Source organism: Triturus cristatus, chromosome 3_1 (assembly GCF_964204655.1).
Source record: "Triturus cristatus chromosome 3_1, aTriCri1.1, whole genome shotgun sequence".
Taxonomy (NCBI): Eukaryota; Metazoa; Chordata; class Amphibia; order Caudata; family Salamandridae; genus Triturus; species Triturus cristatus.
In genome coordinates, this window is record NC_140583.1 from 743,339,091 (window position 1) to 743,354,562 (window position 15,472).

A 15,472-nucleotide genomic window follows, 5' to 3' on the forward strand; every position below is an offset into this window, starting at 1 on the left:
AACAGAAATATCACATAATGAACCAGCAGATCTATTCTATATCACTCAGTCTGGCATCTGACTGGGATCCCGCAGCTCCCTTCCCTTGATTTTTTTTTTCTTCCTACATGTTAGCAAACTTCATTGCTGATTTAATGTCTGTGAAGTAGTGGGTTGTGCCCTCAAGCGACACCTTCAATTTGGCAGGATATGATAGTGCATAGGGAACTTCTGCCAGTCTGAGAATACGTTTAACCGGCACAAACTCGCGCCTGGCCACTTGGACCATCGGGGTAAAATCTGGGAACATGGAGATATTGTTTCCCTTGTAGTTGATAGACCCTCTGCCTCTGGCGAGCTTCAAAATGGTGTCCCTGTCTCGGTAATTTAATATTTGTGCAAGTATTGGTCTAGGCATTGACCCCACCAGAGGCCTGGGGCCCAGCGTGCGGTGAGCTCTTTCTACAATGAACATTGCAGACAGTTCGGGACCGAATAACTCGTGCAGCAACTCTTCTATGAAGGTTTCCATTTTATTTATGGATGTGGTTTCGGGAATGCCCGTAATGCGAAGGTTGTTCCTTCTGGACCTGGCTTCCAAATCATCATTCTTGGCCCTTATAAGGTTCAAAAGCTTATTCATTTGGAGCAGCTGCTCTTTGGTGTCTATTTGAAATTTGTGCATTTCAGTGGAACGGTTATCAAGTTGGTCCAGCCGAGTCTCATGAGTGTCCACTTGCTTTTTCACTTGATCGAGCTGCGAGGTAAAGATGTCTAATTTGGTGTCTATAGTTTTGAAGCTAGCCTTCATGTCAAGAAGCCCAAAGGTCATTTCCTACTCCCAACGCATGTGACAAATTTAGAATCCATGTCCCCTTCATTTTCAGTGTGCCTGGTTTGGCGCTTGCTCTCTAATTGTAGTTCAGATTGCTTTGCATCAGACTTGCCCATCTTGACTTTCCCTGAGCATGCAACAGCGTAATGGGATGATTACAAGGGTTAGGTATGTGGCCAACTCAAGTTCCCGTAGTCAGTCAGGTACTTCTGCCTAATTGTAGACCTGCTGCACTTATTTGATAGGAAATATGAGGATTTGAAGACTGTGCCCTGGCAAGCCTTAATTGTTGAGAACAACCAGTGGAATGCAACCCTGAGATTTGCTGTAAAAAGCGCAATTTTCTTGACTGCCAGGCGACCACTTTACTGTTCCAGAGTCTCAGGCACACAGTGCAACACACCCTAACTCCAACGGCCTTCAAATAACTCGGTGAAGCATGGCACACATGAATAGTACGGTACGGACCAGGCCGAGGTAGTCCTACTCAAGCTCAGGGCCTCCAGGGGGGGAACGCAATGCAGAGCACCAAACACGCACGCGATGTCCTGTCTCCTGACATATGCAGCAACACACTTGTGTCCAAAGCAATCACAATTTTATTGAATCGGGCAGATGGGCAAATGTTCCTAATTTGTGACTTTTTGCAGCACACCTTTGGATATCACATTCAAAGTTCATGCTGCTTCTGCTGCGCCACTAGTATCAGCAGCCTTCCCAGTTACTCCACGCAGATCAGCTCAGTCAGAGATTACAGGTTCTCAGTATCCAAACCCTGGGGGTGTAGGCAGCGCCACTCGTGGCAATAGTCGTCACAGATGATTTGGGGCGAGAGCCTCTACATCATGTATCAGAAGAACAGAACCCAGGTTTTTGGTAGATGCACAATGCTGTGCCAGTTTGAGTACGTAATCTGGGCCTTTGCCCTAGTATGCTTAATGTTTGGTGCAGAGAATTGTTAAACATGACATCCTTAAAATGGTTGTCTCCAAATATTTGCCTTCCAGCCTCCTGTTTTTGCAGGCTACGTTTTTGCTGGCTTAAGGACTCTGCACACTTTATCACTGTTAACCACTGCTAAAGTGATTGTACTCTCTCCTTGAAACATGGTAACATTGCCTTACACTCAATTGGCATGTTTATTTTACTTGTAAGTCACTAGTAAAGTGGTATTGCATGTATCCATGGCCAGTAAATTAAATGCTACAAGTGGGCCTGCAGCACTGATTGTGCCATCCACTTAAGTTGCATTTTAAACATGCCCAGGCCTGCCCATGCAGCCTGTTTCTGCAGTTTCAACTGCCATTATGGCCAGGCAAAGAAAAGCTTTTGCCAGGTCTAAACCTTCACTTTTTAATACATATAAATCACCCCTAAGGTAGACCCTAAAGAGCCCATATGGTAGGCTGTTGTGTATTTAAAATGTTGGACATGTACTTTAAACATTTACATGTACTGGCAGTGAAAAAGATGCGTTTTCCACAACTGAAAGGCCTACCTGTTCCATAGGATAACATTGGGTTACCTTTTTACATTTACATTTAGTAAGTGATAACTTTCAGTTTGGAGCAGGTAAAGAGGTCGGATTTACTTTCTAAAGAATTAAAAGCCCTCTTTAAAGTAAGATTTTCAGTCACAATTCTGAAAATGCCACCATTTAATGCCTGGCGCCTGTCCCTGGGTCACATAATTAGGTATTGCCGACAGTTGTGGATTACTCCTAGATAGTGAGACAAAGGGAAGAGAGAAGTTTGTAGAATGGGCCACTCTGACTTAATGTGGAGGAGGAGCTGTGACCTACCATACTTGCACATCACAATGACTTTCCAGAACCTTCTCCTACTTGAGCACCAGGTATAGATATTTGACTCTTTAGTACACTCCTCAACATGTGGATTCTACAGAAGAAGAACTGATGTGCTGCTTTGCAGCCAGAAGAAATGCCACTCTGCTGCTCTGCTACTCTTCAGCTTTGCTGCCTGCTGCCCTGCATGCTGAGAAGGAAGACTGGACCTGTACCCTTCATTCAAGTCTGAATTGACTCCAAGGGTCAGCCAGCTGACCTCCTGTCTTAAGGTACAGGGACATAAAAAACTCTAGAGGCTCCCTGCGACATCCAAGATGACTTGCTGCTTGGACCTGCCCGAGCCCTACTGGCCTTTGCAGGAGTGAGTTCCTGACCCTCAAGTTGTGCCCATGAGGTCCTGGACCCTAGGTGTGGTCTCAGTTGAGCTCTCCTGATTGTTTGGGCTCTTCGCTAACACAAACAGGCCTGTTCACAACAAGATATTGCTGTCCGTGCCACCTGCCAGGGTGCAGTTCCGGTGAACCCGACTCTTTGGGCCACAGCAACCGCAACTACACCTGGCAATGCAAGATCTGCACTTTGCACTACAGCATCAGTAGCACGCAGTGACTGCCAATGCAAAGCTCCAGCAATGACCATCTGTGATCCTCAACAGGATCTTCTCGCTACAGCATCGACAGTCCGCGAAGCCGGTCTGTCCTTCATGCTACATCGATGATCAATCATGATGCTGTCTCTGCTCCTTGCGACCCCTTCAACTGCGAATCGAATTCTTTACACTGGACTTTGAGGTTAACTCTTCCAGCATGACTACCCTGGTCCCGGTAGCTCCATCTCACTTAGTATGAACTTGTGACTTTCACCTGTCGCACTCAACTAGATAACCGTGAGTGGTGCTCTGTGCTTTTAGACATTTTACTTATCTGTAAACTTTAAAATTGCATATCTCTGGTTCTACTGATTATAGTTTTGTCATTCTGGCTTCAAATAATGTATTACATTAACTCTATTTTTTTAAAAATTTGAATGGCTTTTTCTTATGTTGTGTTATTACTTTATTACTGATTGAAGTGCTGCATAAATACTTCACACATTGCCTCTAAGTTAAGCCTGCCTGCTTTTGTGCCAATCTACAAGAGAGTTAAGGACAGGTTACTTTGAGGTTTGCTTGTGTTTCACTCTGACAGAGATTGTGGTTGATATTCAAGTGGGGTTTCACCCTTCACAACCAGTAACCCAATTTCCAGCAAGAACCCTGAATGTAAGCCATGGTATCCATGGTCAAATAGAGTAGTACTTTCAGAGCAACAGTCATGTGGCTGTGCTTGGAGAGGTTAGGCACGATTTGGCAGCCTGGTTGTGGATCCGTGGAAGCTGAATGATTTGTTTCCTGGAGAGTCCTGTATAAATTGTGTGACAATTGTCTTGATGTGTCATGAGAAGGTGACAAGATTTTTCACAGTAAAGAAAGTTAGAGATTGACAGGTATAACTTATGCATTGACCTAAGGAATATCCAGTGGCGTAGCAAGAGGGGAGAGGCCCAAGTTTTGCAGGTGTGGGCCTTCCCCTTTCCTCCCTGCGACCATCACGGGAATCGCCAGCATCCTCCCGCTCTTACCTGCAGCCGGAGCATGAATTGCCAGCACTACCATCCCTGCTCAACATCACGGGTTGGCCATGGTACAGGGAATATCCATAGATTTCTAACTTTCAGAAGAATGCTTGCGGGGTCCTGTGGCCAGTAGAAAGGCTCAGTTGCTCCAAAGACTACCATCACAGTTTTGGCCCCATTCATGCAGAGAAAATACATTCATCCACAAACGCACATGGTCCAAACATGAAGTGACGAAGGTGGAACTGTAAGTTCTATCTTTTAGCTGGAGGAGAATTTGTTTATCATCTGTATTGGAGGTTTACGCTGGATGGAAAAAGAGGGAGGGGATCCTAAATGAATGTCACCTAAGAAGTTTCGCTAAGAAACCTTTTAAAGAGGTGTGGCCTATGTAAGTAAAGTTGCAGTCTAACGTGAAATAGTAGCATGTGCTTGATACAGTTCATTTGTAGAGCCTCACTTGACAAACTATAAACTAAATGAGAAGTATAATTTATTGAAAACTTATATAACCCCAAATCACGGGCCACAAGCTAACACTCATCATGGTGAATTTAAAAGTTTGAGCCGATAACATGGGTATTTACTTATTGGAATGAATTAATACCTCTGGCCCAAGGCACCAGTTGTAAAAAACAGTATTTCCTATGTCACTTGATTCCTTCCAATGACATTGTGGTGCAGCGTCAATGTGTCACAGGCAGACAGGTACCATTTTTTGGTCAGTTCTCAAAGGACAGAAATATAAGGCCCTTTAGAGCCCTGAATCAGCATCCATTTTTTTCCTTTGCTAGGGCCCAACCTTGGCAGATTCTGGCCCACTTAGAGCTCTGATTGGCCTACATTTGGAAATAAACTTGATGCAGGAAGAATTTAAACATTAAATACTTTACAATGGACTGTGTTTGTTGAGCCTTCTTGTTCCTATTATCTTTGCAATATGTCAACATTAACATGTAGCTAACAGGCATCTCTCTTGTTACAGCAACTTTTTGTGATTACTACAACCCAGAAGGAGAGTGTTCCTGGCACTACAAACCCTGTGGTTCTCCTTGCCTTAAGACGTGCACGAACCCAAAAGAACTGTGCACTGACAGCACATACACTCTTGAAGGTATACTTTGACATTCATTCACAGCTTTGTGTGAAGTGGCCAAGTTGTGCCATATGGCTCGATTGCTATTGTTGTCTCTGTATCTTCTAGTTAAACTAACTCGAGAACCATATAAGATTTAGATGTCAGGAGTGTCAGGAGTTTATATGCAGTGGGTAGTACAGCAGTGTAATAGTAGTGATTGCAAAATATTTTTTGACTGTGTTTTTTTTTTAAATAAACAATTATTAGTCAAGTAACATCACTGGACTTTGACCTATCATTTGAAAAGACTTAGGCTTAGGGTATCACTACCAGGCTTGGTGTTGACATCGGGTTTTCCTGCAGCAAATTATTAGGGAGAATAGCATGGGTGTGATATTTATCACGCACCCTGAAATTTTGATCCCCGTGGAAACTTTAATTTGTACATGAATTGGAATCCGAGTTACTTCAGGCTTGTAATAAGGACCTTTGACATTTTTTGTACTTTCTAACTTTTTTGTAGCCTAATTGTTTATTTTTGTATATTTTCGTTACTCTATTTATAAGCTTTTATAGCAAACTGATATTTAAATTAACAAGATGTATAAATGAAAAAGACCCAGGGCCAGATGCACTAATATTTGGTTACAACATATTGATCACAACGTGCAGCAAGTGTCTTTGTGACCAGTAAAGATTTGTCATAACTGACATACGTCCTAATAGGTCAGTTCTTTAAAAATCTAAATTGCAGTGGGTTGAAATCCGACCTACCTTATGCGGTACCTAATGAGGTAAGTCACAAAATGCTATTGAAGGCATCACAGGAATGTTAGCCTGCATGGGGCAGCAGACCACCATATCAGTGACTGCTTTTTACTAAAGCATTTATTTTTAATTCAGGCCGTTTTCCTTAAAAGAAACGGGAATTCATTTAAAAAGAAAAGTGTATTTTTTGGGTTTGTTTAAGGGGAGGCTGACCATTGCCTCTTGTGAAACCAATTATATTTTTACATTCATATTGTGTAAATGGGTTACCACCTCCTTTGAGGTGTCATTAAATTATCAATGTTTTGATTTAGGTCGCAAAAATGATAAATGTCATTTAGATACCAATTGGTGATTTGGAAGGGGCACCTACGACACGACCCCTTCTGATACTGACTGAGTATTTTTTGGAATCTTTTTTAAGGAGTTGAAAAGACTTTTTCAACACCATAAACAAGAATAGTACACCAGATAAAGCATTTTATGCGTTGCAAATGCACATTCATGCTTAGTATATCTGACCCTCAGACTCAGAAGGTCTGCTTATCTCACCAAAAATCTCGGAGTTTGGAAATAGTGCAATAAGCTATAAGTAGCTGGTGAGGAATACAACTCACTGCGTAGGCTCAGACGGGGCTCACCAGAAGATATTAGACTTTTGGCTTCCATTTTAGGAATGCTGTGCTTTTGAAGATTGAACTGCTATGCCAAGAGAGAGACATTAGCAGTGCACAGTTATGTATGCAATTGACCTTTCTAAACCGTATGGGCCTGTTTCACAAAGGTAAACTTTGACCAAAAGTCTAAGTTTAGACCTGAAGTCTAAGTTTAGACCTAAAGTCTAACTTTACTACTAGTAAAGTTAGACTTTTGGTCTAAGTTTAGACCAAAAGTCTAACTTAGACCAAAAGTCTAACTTTACTACTACTAAAGTTAGACTTATGGTCTAAGTTAGACTTTTGGTCCAAACTTAGACCAAAAGTCTAACTTTACTAGTAGTAAAGTTAGACTTTAGGTCTAAACTTAGACTTTTGATCTAAGTTTACTTTTGTGAATCAGGCCCTCTGTATTTAACTTGGAATGTCGTCAAGTCAGTGAGTATGCTGCAGACTGCACGGCTCGAAATCATGGTGGGACAAACACTGCTCTCAGTTTTCGAGCTGTGCTGTCTGCAGACTATGCACTAACATGGAGAAAAAGTTAAATGTGTGGTCTTAGTTGTGACTACGGTGTTATAAAAAGAGGAGCATAGATATACCTTGCACAACTGCACAGCTTCATGATATATCCCCAGCTCTTGATATTATAAATGGTGTGTTTAGCGCGGTCCTCGTCTTTGAGGTGCATAGTGTTGGGCTAGGCCATAGGGCAATCAGGCAGCGCCAGAAGGGCTGGTTTGACAAGTCGGAGTGCGGACCTGTCATAAAGTGTGTTGGGTTGTTTTTACTGTTGATTTCCCTGATATTGCCAAAGCATTGTCTGATGCAAGCACAGATGCATGCAGTCTCCCATACCTTGCCAAACACCTACACAGCGTGTCTTTACAAGGTAAATGATTTGCAATTGTGGGCCACTTTTTTGAGCTTTACGAGCCGGATCCACGTATTATTTTGGTGCCTGGACTTATTTTCTGTCCCAATCCGATCACAGAGAGGAGTAGATATAATGTATTTGGTTCCAATACTGAACTTTTAGTACCTTCCACATCATGTGGTGATTGGTCATTTAGTGTAATGATAACTTCAATGACGGGGGGTTTGTGCATGAGTCAGAGGTAGTTCCTTTTTGCAAAATGAGTTCACTTACACTGCATTTTAAAATGTTTTAAAATGTATACTATTCTAATTTGAAGATACTTTTCAGTTCACTAAAATGTGCTCCTATAATAGAATATAAGCGAAAATCCTTCATTCATGGTACTTCAGCAAAAAGTCGAATCATATGCACCGATATTATAAATTGTTAAAGGGATGATTCATATTTTCACGTGATGATTATTATGCTTTTCGTTCTGCCTCAGGATGTTATCCAGAATGCCCCGGAAACAAACCTTACTTTGACGAAGATCTGATGACCTGTGTTTCGGTAATGAACTGCACATCATGGTACGTTTTAGGTACAGGTACCTGTGATGAAAGTCTGACTACAAGCCTAAATTTACGATTCGACAAAAAATGCCTGTATTAGATTTTAAATACACATTAATATGTGAACTCTTGAATTGCCTTCTTATATGGCCCTAAACCTGATTTGTAACCTTTCTCATCTGTCACGAAGGACACGGGCTATGAGCTTCTTCATCAAAGTGTGGGTGCACAACAGCACATGTAAAGTACAGCTAAAACCAATCTCGTAAACAGGATCGGGTATTCACCAGTAATATCTACACAAAGTCCAGGGGTTCAGAAGTATATAAGTACCACATGGATCATGGAACTGTGTTTCGAAGACAATCAGTGGGAGGAGTGCTGGAAGGCATATATGCGGCATCAGTTTCGCTGAAAGGCACAAGAATACCCAGGCGGTATATAGACAGTATATGGCTGCCACTTTTCTAATATGTGCGGCATATATGTAAGTGTTAAGTGTGTGTCTATGTCATATACATCATAGAAGTGTGTACAAAGCTAAATGACTACTATGCAGCAGTACAGATGATACACAGGGAGCCTGTATAAAGTTCAAGCCCTGCACTAAACCCTCAAGCACACGGTGTTGTGCTCACATGGAGGCCTGATACAGGCCATGCAGGTCATCTACTCAAATTCTACTGCACAGGGCTGCACGCCATGCACACTGCGCTACAAAAGTACTCTGTGCAGGGTCAACAACTTCTCCCAAATCTGAGGACAAAGAGGGTGGTACAAAGCCTGCTCAAAGCCAGGCACTGTGCTCAGTCCTCACTGAATAAAGCGGAAGAATGTGTGCAATTTGTAATGTCCACGTAGGGGGTGGGAACAGGGTTTGGCTAAACTGACGGACTTTTATTTTCTAAAGTGCATAGTTAATTAAAACCATTACACCATCAATGCCTCGAGACAATAAAAACATTGAGGAAATACAGTAAAAAAATTACGGATATATTGAATGATCATGATCAGTGCTTTATAACTGCACAATCATTTAAATTAAAACCATAAAATACATTTTAAAATGCAACAAATGCTATTCGAGCAGAGGCTGCTCCTCCACTATGGGGGAGGAGTGTCGCCCCACTGCTTTTAAGCAGTGCACTGCAAAGGAAACATAAAATGATAATAACTTTGAGTTATTATCATTTTATGAATCCTGTTGCTTTGCGGGTGGACGGGTTTGCTCTGCTGTCAGAGCAGGGCAGGGGTGAAGTGGTTTGACCACTCCTAAGTGCACAATGACTGTTTGGTCTGCCCTCTTGGGCTGCTCAAACCAGTCATGCCCACTTTTCCCGTTCTCCATGCAGGCTGCATTACATCCTGCTTGGAGAACAAGCCCAGGCCCCATTCCTTGGTTGAGCATCGAACCAGGTTGCTGAAAAGCAATCACAACACCACATTGCAGTGTTGTGATTGGTCAGAGGAGCCTGGGTGCTAACCAATGCATTGCAGTCTTGTGGTTGGTCAGGGGAGCCTTTTCTGTGCTTCCTGTGCATCGGAAAGCAGGAGCAGGAACGCCAGACTGGAGTGGCAAGGTAAGTGTTTCTTTTTTTTTTAACCGTTCCCCCCACCCTCATGGTGACCCCCAGTCCCTTGTGCTAAGTCATGAGTTTATCTATAAAAAATAATGTCATGGGCTTGAATGGGCGGGCTCTATTTCCCCATGATGTCCCTTATTCTAGGCTCAAATATTTCTAAAAAAGGTTTCCATCCGTAAATTGAGGTGTGTGAATTCTGGGTTTAGAGAATATATAAGGACTGCATGCTCGAACAGCTCCCTGGTTAAAGGCGTCCTGTAGCATCCTTCTGTGGTCTGGTAGCATTGCGAGTCAGATACAGAGGGTATGCATTGATGGTTAGCTATGCATGTCCTTTCCTTGCCAATGTTTTTTTTATATTTGAGGATGGAAAGAAAACTGGTTATTTTGTTTAGGAGTTTTTTTAACTCTCCGATCGAGGCCCTAGCGGACCATCGGTCAGTGTCTCGCAGTGACTGCAGGGCTTGGCTAACGACCTAATGGGTTATGTCCATGCAAGGGCTCAGAATGGGCAATGTAGACTCTGATATGTGTTGCCAAATGCCATGCTCAATGAGTTATGCGCACACAGCAACTTCATATAGGTACTCACTTGGAGGAGATACAAAAATCACAGATTGGTAGCCATTATTCGCTTTTAAATTAATCATCAGGATTGAAGTTTTATTGAATCATTATTTCTAATATGGCCTTATAGTGATATGCTCCAAAGGGGCACACTGGTTGTAAAGGCCCTGAACCTGATTTATAGCGTTTAACAACAGGTATAGCCCGAAGCAAAAGGGCTATAAGTTTATTAGAGCATTGCACCCACTAAGAGTAGAATATTCTAAATTAAAACATTGTAATGTTGAGCGCTTCTTTGAAGACAATGGAGTGCTTCTAATGGCCAGTAGGACCCCAGAGCTCCAACATTCCAATGTTTGTTCCCAGCTGCTGCTGTGAACAAAAGGACTCACGGAGCCTGAGAGGATTGAAATCCCCAGGGGTTACAAGAGGCCTTTGTTTAACAAATTAGAACACTGCCCTCTAGGGGCAGAATGTTCTAATAGCCGTAGAGCCCTTCGTATTGGGCTCAGCAGATCATTAAAGGGCTGCTCCCTTGTGAAAGGCATGAGCCAAATGCTGGAACAGGCCTTTAATGGTCAGTAGGGCCTGCGACGGCGGGCTGTATGACTATAATAAAAAGAGAGAAAGAGTAAAAAAAAATATAGGAATGTTGGAGCTCCAAGCTTATACCAGCCATTATAAGCTTGAAGCTACTCCATTGCATTAACTGGAGCTCTCAACATTCCAATGCTGAAATGCTTGATATAAAAAAAATTCTCACTAGTTTAAGATTTAATACCCTTCATTTTTCAGTGGCATTCCCAATGCAGTGATTTTGTTTTTATAAGTCTTCCTAGTTTCCCCTCTGACAATTTCTCTAAGCAAAGCCGAGTCCACTTTATGCTTTTTTGCACTCTGTATACCTTGCATCTGAAACGGTTTTTAGCCCCAAATCCAGAGCAAACAAATATTAAACAATACAAATTATATTTAATCTTTCTGCACCAGCTAGGCTCACTGCACGCTTGCCTTGTGGTAACTAATTATATTAGATGCTCATGGATTACGAGGAAGAAGTGTATACCATCCGTTTGCATGTAAATGTTTTTATCGCTGTAAGTGAGTTAAATTGCTTCAAATACTATTTAATAACGCCTGGAATCGGTATTTATGTGCTTTTTTATAATCGTATTTATGTAGTTTAAGGCTTCTCTAGCCGAATAAAGATAAACTGACTGACTGGTCATTTGCCAATTGGTTTATTCGGAGGTCGCTCTCGTAAAAATCATATTCCTATCGCTGGAGCACCGAAATAACGCAAACATACAGAATGTGGATACTTCTTGTTTGCTGCACTTATGCATTTGTGCTATTTCTTTTAGAATGAAGTGTGCCCTTGTGTACAAAATGGAAGTGAGGATCTACTTTACATTCACATATAGCACAGAATTTCAGATTTGTGATGTGCATATTTTAAAAGAATATTTACGTAATTAGGCAGAAGCAATTATGCAAATTGGCACCCCCCCCCCTAAATAACAAGGCCCTTTTGGAGAAGCTACGTCTGGCAGTTTGGGAATGGCTGTTTCCATGAAGAGCAGGGTCAGTACTGCTTTTTATGAGATGGACCAATGTCACAGTGGGCAAAAACAATGGATTAGAATGCTACCAGGAGTGATTGCCATTATTTCAAAATGTTTGCAAGCATACCAACCTGTTTTGTGTTTAATTTAAGGCCCTAAGTGGCTGGGGATATGCCCAGAGGTGGGTCCCTTGCTCGCTGTGAATCCAAGTATATCTCACGGACAAGGCACAGCAAGGCCACCAAGGCTTGAACGGCTCTGGGGGATTGTTTGTGTTCCCTTCTGGAGCGGGTGATGCCTAACAGTTCAAGGTCGATTAACCTCATGAGACCACTACAGATTTGCACAAGATTGCTTTCTGTCTAGTTTGGAACAGTGGTGAACTATGGTTTGATTACTAGTGTGTCAACGTTCAAGAAAGAGGTCATCTTTAATTGTGATCAAGTAAAATGATGGTTTTCCTGCCTGGGCCTAATGTGGCCACACGACACAGTATTTTAGACTGTTTGCAAGATAGCCTCTTTTCCTTAGTGTGTTTGAGAGTTTGAGAGTTTGGCAAGGGTAATTGATCCGTTTAATGACTTTTCTTAGTATCCAATAGTGGTAGAGGTTACAATTCAACACTTGAAAACTATTTTACACCCACCAATCATCAATGTTCAGAGACTAAAGCTGAAAATCTAAAACAACCAAGGTCAAGAAATAAACATCATTTACATAGGTGTAGAATTGGGAATTCATAAAGAAATGATGCCTGCAATCAGGCAAACTTAATGTTAAAAAAAAGAAGCTAAAATAAGTGCATTACAGAGCAAGAGGATAATTATTGAGGAGAAAGTTGGCAGAGGGGCACATTGAGCCTCTAAAATGTGAATTCAGCCCAACAAACGGCAGGTGTCTGAAACTCACTTCTACAAGGCAAGACAACAGGCAGTGGCAGCTGGCACGGATCAGGGGTGACGAGCAGGGGGGAATGTAAAAAAATAAAAACGTACCTTATTGCCGCGTCTCTAGGTCTATTCTCTGCATTGGACTCTGGCTGAAATAGAAAGCACCCAGGTTCCCCTGACCAATCACAATGCTGCAATGCATTCGGTGCTCAGCCAGAGACTGGGGGTCTGGGCGTGCTCTCCACCCAGGCTGTAATGAAGCCTGCGTGGAGAACATGCAAAGTGCGCAAGACAGTTTGGCCGGCCCAAGAGTGTCATGTGCACTTGGAGTGGGCAAACCACACCTCCCCGTTCCTGCTCTGAGAGCAGGAACAAATAAAATGATAATAACTTTGAGTTATTATCCTCTTATTTTTCCTTTAGGTACACTGCTTAAAAGCAGTGGGGGGATGCTCCGCCGCCTTAGCGAAGGAGCCGCCACTAACAACAAGAGATTAAATACTACCAACAGGTATATGAGACTCCAGCACACTCCAGTCGCTGGCACTATTGATTGTCTGCCAGATTGTTTTCTCCCAAAATAATATCAATAAGTGACTATTTTGTAAAAAAAATCCTGTGCAGAAGCCTAATGATTTTCTCTTTACCCTGCCCCCACTGCTGCCGAATGTCACAGCAGATGAATACCAAGACCCTAGTGTTCATTACACCTCCGGCCTCTTTCTGCCATAATCCTACATTTCCTGTCACTTCAGCTCACTCTTTCAGGTTCTTTTTCATCCATGCTTTTCTCATTTGTCACCATTTTTCAATTCTTTCTCATCCTCCTTCTTTCTCAAAGTCTGATGATGAATATAAGTCCTGATCCTCAAAAAGGAATGCATTTGCCCAAACCATACAACCGTAGGCACCAACTCAGCACTGGTAGCAATGAATCAGTACCAAAATCAGCTTGATCGAGTTGGAGTCAAACATCATCTCTCATAAAGTGCTGCAACTGAAATGTCTTTGCTTTTCAACCAGTTAATACAAATATAGAAAATTGGAGATCAAGCGGAAACATCTATAGGCCATTTGATTAGCTGGAACTGGTGTGTTTTTAGATGAGCTGAGACCTTTGCACTTTTAAATATATCTAGAAAGCAAACAGTTTTGAAAGAAGCGCTAATCAGATTTTGAATAATTGGGGGCATGGCATGAGCTTTTTCTTTTGGGTTTTTCCAAGCCAAACTTAATGGGCAATAATGACTGAACCAAAGCTATAAAGTCATGGATCTTCTCAAACTGAGGGATATAAAACAGTCCTGAACTGAAAGGATAGAGTACAAGGGAATGCCCAAATGGACATCATGTCTTGTATTGTATTTTCTTATATTGTAATTGCATGCGTATATCGCTTACCACTCCTGATGACTCGTTGAAGTGCTTTCATTGACAGAAAACCCTGCAGGTTCCAGAATATGATGGATTGTGTGTCTGTTGTAACTCAGCTCCCTACCCCTGCTTTTAAGGCTACACTTACTGTATACGGTCTCCTGACCCAGAAGCAATGGAACCCCATCTGGCTTCCCTATTGGCTGCTTCTGCAGCTGCCATGACACAGTACGAAAGCAGCAAATATGCTGTGGCTCATGCTAATGTGTGTGTACTGAGCAGCATGCTAGGCCTGCATTTGAAGGCACCAGGAACTGGAATTTATTGGGTGTCTACTGTAACTCCTCTCAAAAAACTTATAAATCCTGGCCATAGAAGACGGAAAAGTCTATCAGGGAATCTCCAAGTATCTTGGATCACTAGTATCTTGGCTCCTACATTTGCTCATGCAACAAGAATGAATCAGTAAATAAATCCAAGAAGGTTTTTTTCTGCAGATTGCGTGGGAGACATTTGTAAAGATTTATTTTACAGTTGGATGATGTGAGATACTACAAAAAAAATTGGCAGATGTCCTGTATTTCCTATTTAGATTGTATAGCCTTTTAAATACTTCAAACAGGACAGGCAGGGCATCTTTCCATTTTTGGTGTGACATACATTTTAAATAGAGTGGAAGGGACATCTGCCAATTTTTGGTGGAAACCTGGCATCCTTGGCGAGGTTTCCCCCTAACATTTTGCCTTCAGAATTCCAGTTTTTGCTGACTTCGTTTTTGATGGCCTTAGGACTCTGCACACTTTACCAATGCTAACCAGTGCTAAAGTGCTTGTTCTCTCAGCTCAAAACATGGTAACATTGGCTAATATCCAATGGGCATATTTAATTTACTTGTAAGTCCCTAGTAAAGTCACTAAATATGCCCAGGGCCTGTAAATTAAATACTACTAGTGAGCCTGCATCACGGATTATGCCGCCCATTTAAGTGACACTTTTAACATGTCTCAGGGCTGCCATTGCAGAATCTGTGTGTGCAGTTTTAACCTGCCATTTCAACCTGGCAAAATACAACTTTTGCCAGGGCCAAAACTTCCTTTTTAATATATATGTCACCCCTGAGGTAGGCTCTCGCCAACCCCAGGGGTAGAGTGCAGTGTCTGTAAACATTTGGACAGGTACTTTTAAGTTTTACATGTCCTGTTAGTGAAAAATTCTTACATTCATTTTTCACTACTGCAAGGCCTATCTCTCCCATGGGATAACATTGGAGTTGCCTTATTACATTTTGTAAGTGCAATTTCCAAATGGGAAGAGATAATGGGTTC

General features: G+C 42.1%; 1 protein-coding gene across 1 annotated transcript in view; it reads left to right on the forward strand.

Moving 5' to 3' along the window:
* The window catches only part of LOC146860906 (mucin-5B-like), an 814,361-nt gene that overhangs the window by 652,048 nt on the left and 146,841 nt on the right, over positions 1-15,472 (forward strand). The window contains exons 25-26 of the mRNA XM_085644901.1: positions 5,221-5,349; positions 8,102-8,186. Coding sequence (XP_085501027.1) covers positions 5,221-5,349; positions 8,102-8,186 — 214 coding nt within the window. The remainder of the gene's footprint in view (positions 1-5,220; positions 5,350-8,101; positions 8,187-15,472) is intronic.